The 21,012-nt window shown below is 39.1% G+C and overlaps 1 protein-coding gene across 4 annotated transcripts in view; it reads right to left on the reverse strand.

Moving 5' to 3' along the window:
• Window positions 1-602: 602 nt before the first annotated feature.
• Window positions 603-21,012, reverse strand: part of LOC113523606 (MOB kinase activator-like 2) — a 52,821-nt gene continuing 32,411 nt past the window's right edge. For 3 of the 4 annotated variants that reach the window (XM_031907577.2, XM_031907584.2, XM_031907579.2), the window contains 4 exons: window positions 10,202-10,359; window positions 5,320-5,541; window positions 2,482-2,678; window positions 603-1,086 (listed from right to left, as the gene is read on the reverse strand). In XM_031907577.2, the coding sequence (XP_031763437.1) occupies window positions 931-1,086; window positions 2,482-2,678; window positions 5,320-5,541; window positions 10,202-10,359 (733 nt within the window). In that variant the 3' untranslated portion in view covers window positions 603-930. Of the gene's footprint in view, window positions 1,087-2,481; window positions 2,679-5,319; window positions 5,542-10,201; window positions 10,360-14,259; window positions 14,420-21,012 lie in introns of those variants that run through there. The other variant, XM_031907578.2, reaches the window with a different exon arrangement.

The raw sequence follows: 21,012 nt of genomic DNA on the forward strand, positions 1-21,012 counted from the left end.
GAGTCAGCAGCCATTATCGTCGACCGCTGTGCCGGCCTGCCGCTATCCGCCATACATCAGCTACGTGCTGTGCATTTCTATCCCTAAAGGTCCTTCGTATTCATATTATAAAATTTACCGGGAACCAGCCCATTGCTCCCTAATCATTCATGTCATAATTTTTTTTTATAAATATTCTACGTGCACGCCCAAGGTACGTGCGTAGTTTACCTTATAAATAATCCGCCTCTGGCCCCCACACAGTCCTCACTTAAAACCATCGTGGTTATTTTCGGTGTAAATCGGTTTGAAGGGTCCCACCCTTGGGGCAGTGAATTTACAGGGTACACAGGAATAATACCCGAGTCTTCAGAAATGGCAACACATGGGGGGAAACACGGCAGTATAAACAGTATACTCTGTTATGTCCATGGTACTGCTCATGTCCATAGGCGACGGTTACCACTTTCCATCAGGTGGACCGTCACTCCAAGTTGCATAATAAAAGACTGACTAGGCTGCCAACGGATCGGTATGTTTAGAAGGAGAAGGAAAGGTACTTTATCCGTCTGTAACGACGAACAAGATACATAAAATAAAAAGAAATGGTCACAAGAAAGAGATCGAGTCGTAAAGCTTTCAGTTTATTAGTTAAACAAATATCACTTTTATTTACAACCAAAGCGATCACAAATTATAAGGGTAAACTAAACGTAATGACCTAAAACTACTTAACAGATCGAAATATTTACAATAGAATTAACAACTTCTCGTTTCGGCAAACGCTCGGCTCACGAGCGTCAGCGGCGTCGGTCGGCTGCGACGCGCCGGGCGGACGCCGGCCCCGCGAGCGGGCGCGGCGGGCGGCGGGCGGGCGGCGTGCGGGCGGCGGGCGGCGGCGGGAGCGGCGGCGGCGGCGGCGGCGGCGGCGGCGGCGGGCGGCGCGGCCCGTCACGCGGTGGCCAGCGGCTGCGTGACCACGGGCGACCGCCGCCGCGGGGACGCCTCCTCGGCCGCCGCGCCCCCGCCGCCGCCCTCGCCGCCGCCGCCCCCGCCGCCGCCCGCCGTGTCCGTCAGGCGCAGCGCCGTCTCCAAGTCGCGAAGCACCTGAAATGAGAAACAGAGCGACGCTAGTTAGAAATTAGTAAGGAATCATCTTTCTCCCGAGTAATATGTGCAACACTTTATTGCTAATATACGTCATGCAAGTTCAACTAAGACAGATAAGTGGTAAGATAAAATTTTTGTATAATACTAAAAAATGTAGGGGCTTGGATGGGTGCAGGTTCCAGCTTTTTGTCAGTAGTTACTAGGCTGCCGATATATAATGAGATCTTTAATAAAAAAGAAGTACGCAATTTGGCCGCGAGCCCGACACCACCATGCAAAAGTGAACTGTACCAGCAATTTTTAAGAGCTCACTACATTTCCTATGTTTGTAAAAATGCCTCAAAACAAGACCCCGCTCTATTAAATCCACTAGAATGTGGTTGGATTGAATGAAATAATGTTTTTAAATGGTTTCAGGAAGATCGACTTGCATGTTTTGTCAGCGATGTTATCGTGGTTATTCCTGATAATTTTATTATGATATTATATATTCTATTTTAAATGTACTTGGTTCAGTTAACAAATTTAATTTTTATTATTTTCACATAGGCTGATTCGATGGATGATGAGTCACGTGAGGCTTGCAACGATTCTGAAGGCGACACTGACGAACAAAAACAAATAATCCATAAAAGCATGAAATAATAGATATTTGAATTGAATAAAAAAATATTATTCATTTCTGAATATATATTTCGACTGAAACGACAAAAAAATACCAATAAAACCTTCAGTTTTATCTTTGTTATTATAAAACACTTACAACAGTCAACAATATCCGTCCTTTCTTTTTTTCATAGTGTACGCTATTTGTATCCAAATATTTTAGATGTACGAGTGAATACTGTAGATGCTTCGACACGCACCGTATGACTTTGTTTGCCGTCTGCCGAGATGTTACACCCGGAGAAATTGGCTGCCGTGTTAAAACTAAGCTTGTAAAATATAAAATATAAATAATATATATAAAATCGACATCGGTAAAATAGTCTAGAATTTTTTTTTATTTTAAAAAATTCTACCATACGGTTGCCACAGGGCAAATCGTCTGCCATTGCATTACTTTATAGTAATAATTATATATTAATATAACCAAAAAGCAGTTTTGGTAAAATACTTTTGAAGTCGATCTGATTTTTATACCTGTCTTGCCCGAGTGCCGCCATGGTCACCCACTATGGGGTTCTATAGTAGGTATAGGAGGATCAGGTCACAGAGGAAATTTCATTATTGATAGAATACATACAGTCTACCTTTCACTGGCTCTTAGACCATTACGCAAGTACCAAAGACTACAATATACTTTAATTCTCGCTGAATTGAACGACTCGCGTTCTGCTCTAGCTTGTGACTTGGTCGGGCGCGATGAAGCGCGTGCGGCGCTGCGCGTACCTCTGTCTCCTTCTGGTCGAGCAGCGAGAAGCGCCTGTCGAGCGCGGTGAGGTGCGCGAAGGTGAGGTGGAGGTGCGCGTGCAGCCGCAGCAGCGCCAGCTCGCGGAAGTGCGCCGCGTACATGTGCGCCACCACGTGGAACAGCAGCCGCACCACGCGCCGCACCACGCCCTCGAACTGCGCCGGGAACTCGTTCGCTGCGCACCACACACAAACACCACGCGTTCACACACCATGTACATTATACACTGCGGGGCCACCGCACCGGAGACGCAGCCTCCGACAAAGTGAGATATCGATATTTTCACGACAAGACGTGACCACGACGTGGTATGATCCACGTCGAAACGTCGGCAATGGTGAAGCAAGTATGTAGGTACGTACTATTTACCTACAGAAGTCCCGATAGTGTATTTATTTATTTGTAGAAACACTAACAGCATATTGCATTATAACACATATAATACAATATTAATGCACATGCCTTTTAAAGGTATTCACGGCATTTGCTTTAACATAATTATACAGTATGAAATGAAGTAAACGATTTTAAGGAATTAGATAATACTAGACTACAAATATTTTAAAAGTTACGTTATTAGTTATAGAAATATACTGTAAACTGAGTTGTAAGTGATATCAGTAAATACGATTATGAGTGAATTAACAAATATTAAAATACAAAGTGCCATTTATTCCTGTAGGAATTCGAACTTCCCAGAGGGAGACTTTATCCAAAAGTCGATTGCTTGGGTACCTCTGTCCCATTCGTGTTTCTACCGTGAAGCAGTTGTGTTTGCATGGCTGTGTTTCGGTTTAAATGGTGGGATATGGCGTGAATTTACAGGGTACAAAGGAATAACAGTTACTGTCGGTTTACCACTTTCCATCAGGTGGGCCGACAGCTTGTTTGCCATTCTAAGTCGTATAAAAAAAATATTAATTTCAGGTAATTAGATTAATTTCATTGTACAATGTACAAATCCTGGCCACAAGTGGATGCAGTCCTAGGTTTGTTCTGCAGCGCGGTAAGCTAAATGCTCTAGTTATAGGGTGTCGAGGATAATTTAGAGGTACCGTTAATTGGATTGAACTCAGTAAATCCGCACAATGAATTTTATGAATAAACATTAAATCTGCAATCATACGACGCGTCTTAAGAGAGATAATGTGAAAGAAAGATAAGATGAAGACTGGATTCCAGGAAATAGAGACAAACTCCAATCGACTATGTACCAAACTGTTATAAAGAATTAATATAGTTTGTTTGAATTTAAAGCCTTTTAAAGAACGTTTAAGGAAACCATGGATTTGTGCTACCTGTCACAATATTATTTATGTGTACATTAAATTTAAGTTAACTATCAAGCATTAATCCAAGATCTTGAATTTCATTAGAAGCTACCAGGTTGTCATCATTTAAGTAATAACGTCATTCTATCGGTTTAACTTTACGAATAAAACGGATGTACGAACTATTATTTATGTTTACTACTTAGAGCACACCATTATTTAATACTATCTAAATCTTTTTGCAGAAATTCTGCATCGTGTATGGATATTATTGTTCGATAAATTTTTAAATCATCGGCGAAAACAGATATTTTACTCTATTTTATACGTAATGTACATTAATAAATATAAAAAAGAGAATAGGATCCATATGCGATCCTTGTGGTACGCCTGATTCTGTATAGTACTGTTTGGACTGAAATCCATTAAGAACTACTTTCTGAGACCTTTGAAGTAGGTATAACTTGAACCAACTGAGTAGATAACCTTTTATTCCAAAAAAACAGCCAATTTCTTAGCCACACAACATGATTTACTTTATCGAAGGCATTGCTAAAGTCGGTGTAGATTGTGTTAACTTTTTCACCATTATCTATTTAGCGAGCTATATCAGACACTACTGAAACCAAATTAGTTTCCACCGTGTTGAAATTCTGTCAAATAATCTTTAATGTGGGTGAATATGTATGGATATAGAAGTGACTCGAATAATTTGGATAAACATGATAATATAGATGTAGGCCTATAGTTTTTAACATCCTTTTGATCATGATTTTTAAACATTGGCAAGATTCAGTAGGGAATACAGCATCTTGTAAAGACCGATTAAATATTATTGTTAGTGGTAGTGTAATGGCAGTTCTATTTAAAATATATGTAACCAACGCGAAAGTTTAACTATTGTACCATCTATACATCATCATATGAAATAATGCAGAGACAAAGATGTGCTTGAATGATGAATAGATAGCGTTTATCTCAATGTAGCACAATTTAGCTTCCGGCTGCAACACGAATACATAGTCGGTGATGGCATATAATTACGCACACTATCATTAAACGTATTAAACTACATATTAAAAACTATGTCAATAAACTTCGAGTACTGTAAATTGTTCGTTGGTGTACGTACTGTATAATTAATGATGCTATATACATTTTAGACGGGACTAACTATAGAAGACATCAGATTAAAATTTTTGGAATAGGCATGGTATTGAAAACTAAAAGTAAAGTAAACTATCTCTTGAGTTTAATTAAACAAACACACAAGTGTTTGCCACCATGCTTACTAATATTATAAATGTAATATGAGTGAGTTTATTTTTTTGTTACTTCTTAACGCCTTAAGTACTTAACCGATCAGTATGAAATTAGTATACAGGTATTATATGGGGAGGAGATATGTACAGACTATTTTTTACCCAGTTATTGAACATATCCTGAGTATAAACAATTTGTAGCATAAAATACACTACACCTGCTCTATACAATGTACACCATTATTATTTTAGTAATAAAGAGACAACTAGTGCTCGTACTCACCGTATTTAGTAGGGAACACTGTTTCATCGTTGATGGTCTTCTGTGTGTGCGTCATAACGTAGTCGACGTACTGGGGTGCCGCGACGCGCGACTTCTTGCCGCGCTCGTCGTACCAGGCATAGGTGCGGCCGCCGGGGCCGGACATGTCGGGACAGGACGCCGCCGTGCAGAACTCCGACACGGTGCCGTACAACAGGTTCACGTGGTCGAACAGCGCCAGCGCTGCAACCCACACCACACACGCTTACATGAAATGGAAGCCCGGAAAACAGCACATAGCTTAATAGCTATAGCTGTAGCATGACCCGATTGTGTAAGTGCAAGTTTTTCAAAAGTCTTCTCATAACTAATAGTATATCACAAGCCAGCGAAGAGCAGCATGTTTATCGCTTCAGTTGGAGCTTTGGCAGAAATGCAGAATCTGAGAGGTTTGTACAAAACATAAGGGTATCTGTGCTATAAACGATTGAGGAGTACCCTCGACCGTACCTTTTCTGTCTTCGTCACCAGGTCAACTTTAAATCTCTGTCATGTTGTAGTGTCATTAGAAATTCATAGCAAAACCCTTCAATTGGGGGAGGCGTATGTTCAAAAGTCTAGTTCAAGAGTTAACGACTGATATGATGAGCATGTTAATGTATAACTAATGATTATATATGTAATGTGCAGCACCCTCACAGGCTTTATGTAGAGAACAATTCATTAATGTACTTGACAACATTATAACTTCATGATGCATTAATAAATAATTAGCCAATTGGCACTAACAAATACAAAATTGTTCGTACTCTTTTTGGTATTTACTGTATTATAAATTTTTAGTGACATGTTGGTAGGACTAGCCTATCTCTATAACGCAAATTATCCTAGCTGCTTTTAATTTGACTATAAAATTCTGGGTGAGTTCTTAAAATTTACATATTTCCTGTATAAGTTTAAAAATATACAAATGTTTTTTTTTTTGTGTTTAATAAAAATCGGTAAAAAAACTTTTAAGTTAAACGGTTTTATTTTATGTGCACTGAAAACTACAAAATAAATAAATAGTTACTTACCTATCAACCTACGTAGGTGATCTCGGTCATTAATATCTCTGATGGTAGTGGTTGTCATAACATGAACCATGTCAGCGGCCGAAAGGCAGTTCATGAGAGAACACTAACACCAGGGTTTGCTTGGTAGGTAAACTAAGCAGCCCGCACTATAACAAGTAGGTATTTTGACCTTCTAGTTCAGAAATATTTTAGTACTAGGCAGAATAGCTTTTAGGCATATTAGACTAAAATAAAAACGTGGGGCCCATTAACTATTTCTGTATTACTTTCTACTATACTAAGTGTGGATTGCATCGACTTATTATAATCGTCATCATCATCATCCTAGCGGTTTATCCCGGTCGCATCCGAAACCTCATAGCTCCGGAGTCCAGGGTCCGCTGAATCGACTTACTATAATCGTAACTGGAGGTTTTGACCATCAATAACCAGCCGTTACGGCTTCACCAGCGAACGCCGAGCTCATGATCTACCAAAGTATAAGATATGCTCTGCTATAGGTATGATTTCAGAGGGGTCCCACGTTTTTATTTTAGTCTAATATGCCTAAAAGCTATTCTGCCTAGTACTAAAATATTTCTGAACTAGAAGGTCAAAATACCTACTTGTTATAGTGCGGGCTGCTTAGTTTACCTACCAAGCAAACCCTGGTGTTAGTGTTCTCTCATGAACTGCCTTTCGGCCGCTGACATGGTTCATGTTATGACAACCACTACCATCAGAGATATTAATGACCGAGATCACCTACGTAGGTTGATAGGTAAGTAACTATTTATTTATTTTGTAGTTTTCAGTGCACATAAAATAAAACCGTTTAACTTAAAAGTTTTTTTACCGATTTTTATTTTCTTGTTTTTAGTATTTAGTGAAATTGTTTACCGAATATCCTCATTTTATTTAATTCATTCAGTGCATCATTATTACATGGTTTCTTACCTGATAATTTAGTACAATCTAATTCCTCAATACATAGCCCTTCCAGAGACTTGACTCGACTTAGAGCCACGTATGCTTGTCCTTCCTCAAACCATTTTGAGCCCAAATATACTACTGCATGGTCGACGGTGCTGCCCTGCATTTTATGGACGGTGAATGCTCATGACAAAACTAAGGGCAACATCCTTTTTTCAGCCGTACCATAATTGAATTTTGCTGGAAACTGTATGGCTTTAGGGTAAATAACGTGCATGCCGTCTGTGCCAAAGTCAATTAAAACTGATGATATATCTGTTTCGTACATTTGGGTTCGACGGAACTGAGGCCAAAAAATTTCTGTAATGTGGCCTATAGCGTCATTTACCAATCCTTTTGTAACGTCAATGTTGGACTGCAACATTACTTTTGCACCTACAAATATTTCAAGTACTGATGGTAAGCCTCCAGTCTTATTTATATTTGTTGGTATTTTTTGTTTATTGTTACCATGTTGTTCCCACGATTAAGGGGCATTTTGACGGTCGACCCCCCCCCCCCCCCCCCCCCCGCAGTCCAGTAAAGGGGCAAGGCTTAATATACAACAAGATGCGCCCAATCTTGAGGGGGAAGCGCTTACGACATTACATTTTTATCCACCCTAATGCCATACAGTCCTCGGCACGTTTTAACCTATTACCTTAACTTGGGTGGTATAACTACCGCTTACTAACGAGGTATCTAATTACCTATTTTTTTTTATCTGGCGTCTAACCCCTCTAACGTCACACAATCTTAGACGCAACTGTTCTCGATACGACGAATCATGCCCCCACCTAATACGCCATTTTGTAACAGCGTCCATCTTGAATTTGAAATTTTGACATAATGACAGTATTCTGTAGTGTAGTCCTATTATTTGATACCCATATTGTGGTGGTTGTGGAAAAATATGTACCTAGTCCGCCATATTGGAACGGCGTCCATCTTGAATTTTAAATTTTGACATAATCATCGTGTTTTACTAGTGTAGCCCTTTCATTTGATACCCATATTGCGGGGGTTGAGGAAAAATATGTAATCCGCCATTTTGTATCGGCGGCCATCTTAGATTTATAATGTTATTGATTTTATTATATTGTATTGTCATCTAAATTAAATGTGTGTACCAAATTTCAGATCAATCTGACAACGGGAAGGTGCTTAAATTCCAATTTCTAATTTTGACCCAAATAAATAAATACCGTACACAGGTCGAGCTAAATAAAACCGTTTAAAAATACGGTTTGCAACTTTATTTTTGCTTTATATTTATCAATATTCTAATACATTTGTTTTTAATTATTATGAAACATTAATATGTCAAAACCAATAATAATAATAACTGTTTTTATAATTGAATAATAAATTACATTTAGTTAGATGTACTAGCCACCGAACTAGACCGAGCCCGTATCTCAGTTGACAGTTAAATAACTACCTTTGGCTTAAATTATTTACAAAAGTAGTTTCTTTTATATATTTTTGTACATTTCTTTTGTAGTATAAAAAGGTCATTGACGTTTGCACTATTTCCCCATATTATTATTCCATGACTAAGAATGCACATAAGCATAATATTATGGTTATGCGCATATAGCCGTTTTTAACTCGTAAAATGCATATGTAAATTTAGAAAATTTTCCAGCTACTTTGTCTACTTGCATTTTCTGATTAATATTTGTGTCAATTTCAATTCCTAATAGTGTGCAAGAATTTATGGATTATATTACTTTTCTTCATTTTTTTTCAGCCGTTAACTGTCCATTCCTGAACATAAGCCTTTACCATAAGAGGATAAACTCCTCCTCGCCAATAGCTGCTTGACAGGCGGGTTGGCAACCGCACTTAGACTTTTAGAGATTTTAAGAGAGACACTGCTGCCCTGCTGATTAAGTCCCTTTAGTCGGCTCTTACGACACCCACAGGAAAGGAAGGAGTGACCTAGTCTACGCCGGGACCTATTTTTTCAAATTAAAGCTTGATATTTATTGTTTTATTTTTTCCATAAGGTCTAATTCCATTATTGTTGATTTAGTCAATTCATATAATCAAGATCAAGTTTACTGTACCTATTTTATATAATCGAGATCGACCTTCATTTACAGGTAAGTTTGTTTAGTCTTTCAAGTATGTTTACATGCCACAAAACTACAAATACTTATTATAGGATTCCTACTAGCTTTTCCCCACAACTTCGTATGCGTATATTTTACAAGTATGTGATCATTTCTATCAAGATTAAACATATAAACCACATTTTAAGTTGGACCTTCAGAAATATAACTGTAAAAACCGCATTTAATTTGGTACAATCGTTTTTGCGTGAACCTGAACTAATGAAAATTATTGTTTTGGATTCTATTGCTCCTATTAAGTCCCCCCCCCCCTGCATTTTTTCTTAAATATCTCCTTTGTACACACATCGTGTACTTATAATACTATTATACAGTAAAGATAAAATTTGCAATTGGTAACACTTGAGAATGCTAAGGGCACTGTCATCATAGCATTCATGATTTTAATGTAGACTTTAATAATTGTAATTGTAACACAACCCTACCAACTCTAAGAAACCTCAGTAACTTTATCCTTTGGAAAAGAGCACTACAACAGTCCAATTCGTTTAACTATTCGATTCCAATAGGCATAGATTCATTTTCAGTTGGGTAGCCAAAGTTTTCGAATAAGGAATACCGCTTTGTCTAACATTCCATTTCTGATTTTTGATGCACCGTGTAAATAACTTATAAATAATGGGGGTGGGGTGCCCCTTAATGGTACACGAGGTGAGGAGCGACGTATCTTATAAATACGTGCCGACGTCTACTCAGGTACCCCAAGTACTGATAGTAGACCAGCAATATTGTACTAACTGTGTGAGGCGAGCCACTCGTTGTAGTCGAGCCCGTGCGGCAGGTCGACGAGCTGGCGCATGTCCAGCTCCGGCAGCTTGCGTTCCAGCAGCGCCTCCTGCAGGTACAGCTTAGGGTCCCCGGGAGGCTCGCCTTCGCGCTCCTTGCGCCGCGCCTTCCTGGAACGTCACAAACAAGCTGTCACTACGTGGACAACACTGTCGTCGAGCTTATTTTAAATAGTATGACAATTGGAACAGCTGTTGCGTGTTGTTATTAATATTTAAATATTTTTTTTTTTTTTACAACACAGGGGGCAAACGAGCATGCGACTCACCTGATGGTAAGTGACTACCGCCGCCCATGATCACCCACAACACCAGCTGCATTGCAGGTGTGCTGCCGGCCTTTTAAAAAGGAATATACTCTTTTCTTGAAGGTTATGTTGTCGTATCGGTTCGGAAATACTGCTGCTGGAAGTTGATTCCAAAGAATGGTTGTGCGTGGAAGAAAGTGCCTTGAAAAACGCACGGTGGAAGACCGCCACTCGTCCAGATGATTGGGATGAAACTTTAGTTTGTGGCGGGTTGTACGGTGGTGAAAATCAGCAGCAGGTATCAATCCGAACAATTCCTCAGAACACTCCCCATGATAAATTCGGTAGAAGATGCACAGAGACGCAACATCTCTGCGCAGTTTCAATGGGTCAAGTCGGACAGTAAGGCGTTGACTATCGATAATTCGAGCCGCCCGACTTTGAATGCGGTCTAACGGAAGGAGTTGGTACTGTGGCGCTCCTGCCCACAGGTGAGAACAGTATTCCATATGCGGCCTGACTTGGGCTTTATATAATTTCAGGCGGTGTTCTGGCATGAAATATCGTCTCACCCTATTGAGCACTCCTAACTTTTTGGAAGCTATCTTAGCCTTCTCCTCCAGATGACCGCAAAACTGGACGTCGCAAGATATATCAACGCCCAGAATTCCTAGACTTGACTTTTTATCAAGGGAAGTGCCCTGAAAGTGAGGAGATACGACAAACGGCGTCTTTTTTGCGGTAAACGCGCAGACTTGTGTCTTTTTGGGGTTAAATTGGACAAGATTTTGTTCACCCCAGATTGAAACTTGATGGAGTGAAGTTTCGATTTCAGACACAAGTCTATTCCGGCACTCATCGGTATGTGCCCGCGAGATCTTTGCATGACCGGTATATAATGTATCTCCTGTACTGTCGTCCGCATAGCAATGAATATTACTTATCTGTAACATATCATTGATATGCAGAAGAAACAGAGTCGGAGATAGTACACAGCCTTGCGGGACACCAGCATTCAAAGGTTTTAAATCAGAGCATGCACCGTCGACTACGACCTTAATGCTACGTTCCTTGAGAAAACTGGCGACCCAAATGCACAGTCTCGCAGGCAACCCAAATGAAGGTAGCTTTGAAAGCAGCGCTCTATGCCACACCCGATCAAAGGCCTTCGCAATATCCAGACTAACTGCTAAGGCCTCTCCCTTACTCTCGATTGCCACTGCCCATCGGTGTGTTAAGTAAGCTAAAAGATCACCGGCCGAACGTCCCTGTCGAAAGCCATACTGGCGATCACAGATCAGCCGGTGCTCTTCTAGGTACCGGAGCAGTTGACGGTTAATGATGGATTCCATAACCTTCGAGAATAAGGAAGTGATAGCTATGGGCCTATAGTTAGCTGGATCTGAGCGATCTCCCTTTTTAGGGATCGGATGCACCAGAGCAGTCTTCCAAAACTTTGGGACTATGCCCGATGAGTAGCTAAGCCGAAAAAGACGCGTAAGAACCGGAGCCAACTCTGGTGCGCACGTCCTAAGCACAATTGGAGGAATACCATCTAAGAATGAAGCATCTGATTGTGGCAAAACCAATTTGACTTTAAATCTTACTGTGAGTCGCATGCTCATTTGCCACCTGTATTATAAAAAATAACTACTAAACCGATTTTGATCAAATTTCTATAGGACCAATCTGTAAGTACCGATATCCCAAACAAATCGTTTTATAATTGACGTAGTTATGAAATAACAATTATAAAAAATACAATCGAAGTGAGAACCTCCTTTTTTTAAGTCGGTTGATGATAAGTGTATAGGACATTATACAATATGATCGTCGAAAGAGAGCGGCGTACACGCTGAGCGAGTATACAAGGCCACCAGTGGGTCGTAGCCAGCGATCGACTGACCGTGAATTGTGGCCAATGTATCGTTTTTACCGTGACGTGGAAGATACACAGCTACCTACTATCTGTAGACAATACCAGGTAATGATGGTAAAACCACATCCAATCAACATCACCATCACCTGTTACAAGTTTGTACTTTCAACAAAATTCTGCGCTACTTGGCCCGATATTTTATCAAATAATAATAAACTTTTGCAGTCGTTACATTAAGCAATGAACCTACGAGTACTTTGTTCATATTTGAGATCTTAACGCTGTACGTGATGCCTGCCCACATCGTGCGCACGTCTCACCGTCACTGGTCTACACTGGATACATTTTAGACTCCTAACCTCATTTGTCTATGTCGTCGTCGCAAATAAAATGGTGATGGTAAACATATTCTAAAGACAAGTATAATAAAATAAGATGGTAATTTTCGGGTGAATCTCAGCATCAGTGTGATGTCACGCGCACGTTGATCTCTCTGTCTGCATCCCCTTCCTACATCCCTTACTACAAGCAGAAGTTTTCAAATTTGTTTTGGAGCGATCTTTCGAATGGCGCTCATCACAACTGTTGCTGTTTAAAAATTAAAAAAGAAATTAAAAAGGACATTGATATGGCAACATATGAAAATAAGTAATTAATTGTATATTCACTGAAGTAATTACACGTACTTTTAGCAATAGACGCATGATCTACAACAAAAATTGTAGAAGACCCATCCTTAGCTCTGAATTGGTTCGAGAAAAGTAATTCTGTTAGTTCTAGATTGCTCCTTTTATTGGCTCTTTTACGTGTACTACAACTAAATCAAATAAAATATATCTATTTCAGTTCCTGCGCTTTTATCGCGATATAACGTTGATGCCACTATCTATACTCAAGTACCGAGGGGTTCAGATAAAGGTGTAATGACGACGTCGGGTGTGCATGTCACAAGGAAACAGGCTGCTTATGACGGTGGTGAAGTGTGCTGTCGCAGGGCCGTGCTGTGCCGTGCTGCGGGCCGTCGCACCGCGGAATGTCCGTGACCGCAATAATTAATGCACCGGTCCTCCCTATAAGTATGATTCATGTGGGACATTGACCTGGTGTTCAAATGTGAATTTAATTTTGATCTACTGTTCTATTGTTTAGTATGTAGTGCCTTCATATTTTTAACTGCATGAAGTACCTACTAAAAAGAGCGTAAAGGTTTTTCTCGGGGTTTGCAATACACTTGTGATACACACTTGAACCCTAAAAAAATTACGCTCCTGGGGGGAAAGGATCGACAGGAATGGAATCTAGGCGACCCGTTGCTAGCAATATACCTTGTTTCATCGACCTCCTCGCGGTCCACCCTGGAAACCTTCGTGCTTCTTTCCAAGTGAAATACAACACAATGGGCTAATCGAATTTTTTTTTTTCAATATCGCTAATCATTCCTCACCAATGGTACTCCGCCAGTGTATAGAAAACGCAGGCGGAGTTAACATTTCATCATCAAATATAAAAAAAAACAATACGCTCCTTATTGGACAGTCGTGTGAGTACCAACCTGCTAATACGGATGTCTGTATGTTACGGTAATCGTTTACCACTAAACGAACGTATTGCTCCATTATCACCGTTATTCAATATAATTTTTAAATGGAACAAAAAATCTATTACATGAGTAATAGGTATGGTAAAGGGTGTAACAAAAGTTATTTCCTGGCTTATAATCTAAATGAACAGATAAGATAGAAAATGGTTCCATTCGTCAAACATAACAAACCGACCAAAGTGATAATATATGTTCACAGGTAAGTTTCCATTAAAAAAAAATCCCAAAAATTATAGGTCCAAGATATTAGTACGTATGGCAAGGGAGTGGGGAGCGGTGCTCACCTGAATGCGACCGCCGAGTAGATGTACGACGGCAACGAAAACAGAACACCGAGCACTACAGCGTGACACATCCCGATGACGACTGGCCGCCGGCCGCCCGTCATAGTCACCTCGGTTCGCAGTCGCAACGCAGCGCAACGCGGCACAACGTACAATGAATCGCTTTTCGCTCACCAACAGATACAAAATATGAGTCTGTCTCTTTCATTCTCACAAACACAACCGCGAGCGTGCTACTTATCGCCTACGCGATATTTTTATAGAGTGGTGACCAACTAAATCGAACGCAACGCAACCCAATTCGATTATTAATATAACGCGACTCGTAGTGCAGATTATGCCGTTTATCAATTCCTAGAAGCGCTAGAATAGTGTCGTCACTCCACAGCTGCACATGTTCGTTAGCAGATAGTTTTATAAACAACCTCTCATAAAACAAACTCAATGTGTTGACGACGATTATGCAACGGCAGCATATTACCAACCGATGGCCGACGCGACGATACCAGTTTTCAAAGCTGCATTGCGCACTAACAAATAAACGATTCGTGAAGTTCAAGGTTTTTAGGAACCGTACCCCGTAGATAAAGACTTTTAAATCACTTCACAATAAAATTAAGCATATATGGGTTTACCTGTTAGCACACTTAGTAGTGGTAACTATTCTTCTCACACTGAGAAAAAATCGAATAGTTAATTACTTTGGTTCTAATGAATTAGTACTTTAAATTAATCAATGATTGGGTTTTTCTAAAGGGCGATCAATTAAGGATGCAGGTGCGTAGTTACTCGACACACTTTTGCTGCCTGACAAAATAAAATGGAAGCGGTTGGCCTTTTTGTGACCTATTTGAGTAGACTTTTGACTGTGTAGATCACGATACATTGCTTAAAGTTTTAGTGATATCAAAGACAATGTTTTAAACTGCATCAAGTCATCTATAGGTAGAGTTGTAAAATATGAAGCAAATTAAGTTGTACAATGTATTGTATATGCAAGGTCAGACAGTGTACTAATGCTGACATTACAAGATTAGTTTATTTTCAGTTATTTTCGTAGTATATTGTCGTATGGAGATTTATTATGGGGTAAACCAGGTGGCATCCAAAACATCTTTGTTTTAAATAGCGTAACTATCGCGCGATTTATTCTATAGGAAGTAGGAAATCATTAGGAGAGAAATTTAAAGAAGCGAACATTTTTTATGTACGTAGGTATTTTCGAGTTTTTCTCAAAGTCAACGATCTCAGTAATTTTATAAACACAAACTCGCTATTTCGAAGTATCGTTTACTAAAAGTTATTAAAATATTTATTGGATGAAAGACCCATTAACTTTTTCAGGGAATTTCACAATAAAATAGCGAGCTATATTTTGGATCTACATTTTAATAAATTTAAAACTGTCATTTAGAGACACTTATTAAGTAAAGCCACACTAAGTAAATTACTTAAATAGATAATGACATACTTGGTGTTAGTAGATCATGCACTGGAAGTTAATAAATATTCGCGAATCATATTATTTGAGACATAATACATTGAAATTAAAACACGCAACGTCAATAGAGATTGAAAAGGTAAATGTTGAGTCTCAGTCTCTTGTACAGATAACTTTCCCAATCACAAAAAGTAATGTTTATTTTGATTTTCAAACGTCAAATTAAAAAATACCTATACAATAGCTGATGGACACTCCTCCAAGCACCATAGTGTGATCGATGGAATGCTATAATTCGATTTATGTTCAAATCTATTTAATGAAACAAACAGTTGTTTTTGCTAGTTTACCCTTAGCTTAAATTTAAGCATCTGTTCTATTCCCATCAAAAAGTAATTGTATAACACAAGCACGAGCTACTGTTCTATGTTTAGGTATGTCGTGGAAATCTAGCGCGTTCTCCACTAGTTCTCGAGTCTCGAGTATGGTAGCATCGTCGTTTCTATAATTTGAGGTGCATGCAAGTGGCGTCTCAGTACTTAATAATATTTTAATAGTTTTCAGCTTATTGGGTGTTTAATAAAATTTTCAACCTATCATAAATGGTGATGTGTCAGTGAAAAATATAATATAAATGTCCCCCGTGGTCAAGATTCGGGATCGTTAACCTAGCGCGCGCGCACATCCAGCACGGGCGGTTTGCCAACAAGACACGAGACACGATAGCACTCACAGTACACATACCTACACACACGCACTTATCGAGAGATTTCATTCATACTTCGAGAGTGTGAGTGATGAATACACCTGCAATTCAGCACGATGGTTTCCAAGGGAGACCACGTGGAGGTCGACTTGACAGGGTATATTGCTAGAAATGGGACTGGTAAGTCCGCATTACTAACAATCCCATCCTCCCAGTGATCCCGGATTATAACGGTATATTGATCACTTGCACTTGAAACTTACCAATGTAAGTACTATTTCAGTTAATTGGTGACATAAATATTATTAAGCTTACCCATTCACTATATGAAACAGTCGAAATTTATCTACATTTAATTATTCAACGAATCTCAATATTGATAAATCACAATGTCGAAAGATATAAAGCATACTGGGCTTCTTTTTTTTTAATTGTAAGGGCTTGGCTCTATATAAATCTCATGACCTTTTATGGCACAGGAAGGGTTGTTAAGTTACATAACATAGTAAAATAAAAATCATTGCACACTCTTTCAAATATCTTTTTAAAATTAGAGAGCAGATGTAATCCTTAACATTTCGTCATTAGTGTTTACTTACTTTTGTGTCAGACTGTTCGAGTGCGTATCAGAGCACTGCAACTTTGCATTACAACATGAAGCAGACACGATATATATATACGGACACGATTAAATTCAATCTTTATGGAACTGACACAAACAAAAGTATAGAATCATTAAATAGACCTCCATATACACTCATTAGGAGTATAACCTGTCCGTTTTCCATCATGCGATCGTGCTCTAAATACAAATGTCCATTTTAATTCCAGTAATTTATGATAGTTTTCAAGATACATGACTGCCAGTTCAGTACTTGTAGTGCTGCTTTTATGTACCTAACTAGGGTGAGGCATTCAGTCACACTTTTACGTATAGATAACATAAAGAGTATTGTGTTCAGTAAATATATCTTTCTGTATTCCATAAATCTGATAACAAATAAAAATTATACGACAAGCGAGCTGCGGAGCGACCATCGTGATGAAATGAAAACCGTTATAGCATCGTAACCGTAGCGAGTGGCGATACAGCCGCTGAATCTATTCGTATTGTAATCCTGCTGCGGTGGCAGTGCTTCGATGGCCACGTCAACGAACTGTTTTCATTACATCAATCAGTGTTTCCATAAATGTATGGTCAATACAGAAAATAAAAAAGGAAATTGTATAAGCATTTAATTTATAATTAAATATTTAAATTTAACTCACACTTAACACTTAGCTGCGTTATCTACATAGTGTATTAATAGTTATTTTGCTATATAATATCCCTACATATAAAAAAATCTTATATAAATAAAAATAGCCGTGCGATCCCAGCATAGGATGGGCCACCATTCCCTTTCCTGTGGGTGTCGTAAGAGGCAACTAAGGGACCTTAACGGTCAAGGAATGGGCAGCAGCGTCCTTCTTTAAAACACTACAAAATGCTAACTGCGGTTGCCAACTCGTCTGCCAAGCGTGGCAACTACTGCCGAAATCTCCTTTTTCTATGCAACTTAAAATGGCAAACAAGCTAACGGCTCATCTGATGGAAAGTGGTAACCGTCATCTACAGACTTGAGCAGTAACACGGACATAACATAGTATACTGTTTCGCCTGATACCCATCATGCGTTGCCATTCCTGAGGACTCAGGTGTTATTCCTCTGTACCCTGTAAATTCACTGCCATAGCGGTTTGAAGGGTGGGACCCTTCAAACCGAAACCCAGCCATAGAAACACAAGTGCTTCACAGTAGAAACACAAATAGGACAGAAGAGCCAAGCAAACGTCTCCCTCTGGTGCTTATGGAGGAGACCTATGCACAACATAGTGCATAGGTCCGTAACATAGTAGACGGTTAAAGGCTGATATGATGAAGACAATATAAACATCCTAAGTCACGATGTTTCTTTTAAATTAAGTAAATGTTACACTCACAGCATCAGCTGAGCCGGTTCCTTTTGCCTAGTATGGGACACTTTTTGTATATGTTATTTATATTTTATATTCTAATTGTATGTTTACGGGCAATAAATGTTTCTATTCTTATTCTTATATGTGTGCTCCAACTTTAATTTGTATCCTCATAAGAAAAAATAGAACTGTTTTAGTTGACCCGGCAAAACCATTCCGGGTACTAATAAGTGTACATGTACAAATTTGAACAGAAAATCAATCGAATGCCTTAACTTGGACACCATTCGAATGGTTCTTTATTACTACAAGCAAGCCCCTGACCTGATGAGATGTCGGAGCTGGTGGATATAACTACATTACATAATAACCATCCGTGCGCGAGATGTAAAACATCAAACGTGTTTAGCTTTTGCTCCAGTTTCCGTAAACACACAAACTAGTCCTATTGATCTGTAATAGCGATAAAATTGCTGCAATGGCGCAGTGGGACGTGGCGCGGCGTGACGTGGCATGGTGTGGCGTGGTATGGCATAATATGATATGGTGTGGTGTGGTATACCATGGCATGGCATAGCACACACGTGCATAATCGTTCGTAACAATACCAGCCACTCGCTTTTACATATTTATTGGATTCTCTAATCATTAAAATATCTCTTCAATTGGTACCGTATTAGTGAAGTACTCATAGTAGTAATAATATAAAACAAAGTTGTTATCTGCGTGTGTCAGTGTTCCAAGTACTTCTTGATACGCACTCCACTTTCAATTTGATACTTTTACGATAGAGTTTGTATGTACAATAATCGTAAATTGGCTTTAATGGCTTAACCAATCACTATGAAATTTGGTATACATGTAGTATAATATATGGGATTGAAAAAGATACAAACTACTTTTTATCCCGGTCACTAACCATATCTCGGTCACACGGACAAAGCGCAGGTAAACCCTGGTAAAAGATAATGCTTACAAAGCGGCGATAATCCGAACCCTTTAATTAGCAGCATATGCTTCGGCTGCTCTTTCAATTACCAAATGGTGATATCCATAATAATAACGATCCTTGGCAAAATGTTCTCTGATCATCACACACGTGTTTGGTGTTACATTATTATTATTTGGTTTTCTTTTTTTTTTTTCACTTTCACTTTTACTGGTTTCTACAAGCGGCGGCGAGCGGGCACCCGGAGCCCCGTGACGGCGCCGTGAACCCGCGACCGTGATCAATATCTGTTAACATGTGAGATATGACGGTATGACCCCGTTACCTTGACATTATATTCTACTTATACATGTGTATACGATTTCACCTACATCCGGAAAAACTGGCAGAACACGTCACGGATACAATATGTACACGTACACGTGTAGCATCAAGTTTGTTCAAAAACGTTAAGCTCGCTCAGTGAAATGGCACTCGATAAACAATTTGTAAAAGGTGAGCGGGGTTAACTGGCGCCGTGTATTGGCACACCAAGTGAGAAGCGATGCGTAATACGTGTATAGTCTGTATATAGCAGTATTGTCTGCTGCCGTTTCGGTCAGCGTAACATATGATCTGCCTACATTACACTGAGCACAATTAGAATTCAACTTGGTAGGGGGCGAGCCTATCGTCGAAAAAGTATTCTTTTTATATCCACATTCGTGACCAATCACTAATAGCATGGGGTCTTTTTTAGATACTACGTGTACACCACAACATTTCATAATTTTAAGAATTGGCCAGATGACGTGAGTAGGGCCGGGGCAGGACAGATAGGTGGGAGGGGGTGGTTCAGCAATAAGACGAATGACGTCAATAATTTTAGTAAGGACCAACCCTTCGACATATAGTGGAAACCCTTTGTTACGTCTTAAATTATCCACGTTATGTGGATCGAACATAACTGATTAAATCAGAGAAACTCAAACTTTCATTTCCGCGGTTACTTCTCCATTTTATTGATGGAATATATGGTAGGTACAAGACTTAATAAAAATAAACTAACTGATAAACAGTCTGCTGAGGTCCAATAATACAAAATACTATATCTGTATATATTCATATAATATAATGTACAACAAGTATAACAAACCTCGCGTATTAATCTTAGCACAGCGACATCTAGTGACAAAATACAAAACGAACCATAATCATAACCATAATTGCTGTCAATCTGCTGGTAAACAGTATGCTTGCGTTATATTATTATAACTTTAGTTACAGAAGAAACAAAAATAGAACTTTCAAGGTGAACCATGTGATAAATAATTACAAAGTCAAATATTTGGCAGATCGTGTTTTATGACTTCATGTTTTATGACAAACATTGCTAAATATTCTTTTCGCGGATTCTCAGTAAGGTCAGTTTTAGTTGTTGGTGTCAAAATAATTCAAGCAAGGTCTCCGATACTCTCTGCCCATCCCACAAGGGCTTGGCATGAAAATAGATGTTGAAAAAGCAATCTGAATTTTGGTTAATTCAAAACCCATTAATTAAAATTATAACAATCTGAGATAAAATTATTTCATTGCAATGGTATCTGTTTCTTTTTCAGTAATGTAATATTTACACAGCCATTTGATTGTTTTCTTGCTGGCGAGTTCGTGAGATAATCGTGTGGCCTTCAGCCACACCGCGCGATATGACACCGACGT

This window comes from Galleria mellonella, unplaced genomic scaffold (assembly GCF_026898425.1).
Source record: "Galleria mellonella isolate WM207_F2 unplaced genomic scaffold, CSIRO_AGI_GalMel_v1 utg714, whole genome shotgun sequence".
Taxonomy (NCBI): domain Eukaryota; kingdom Metazoa; phylum Arthropoda; class Insecta; order Lepidoptera; family Pyralidae; genus Galleria; species Galleria mellonella.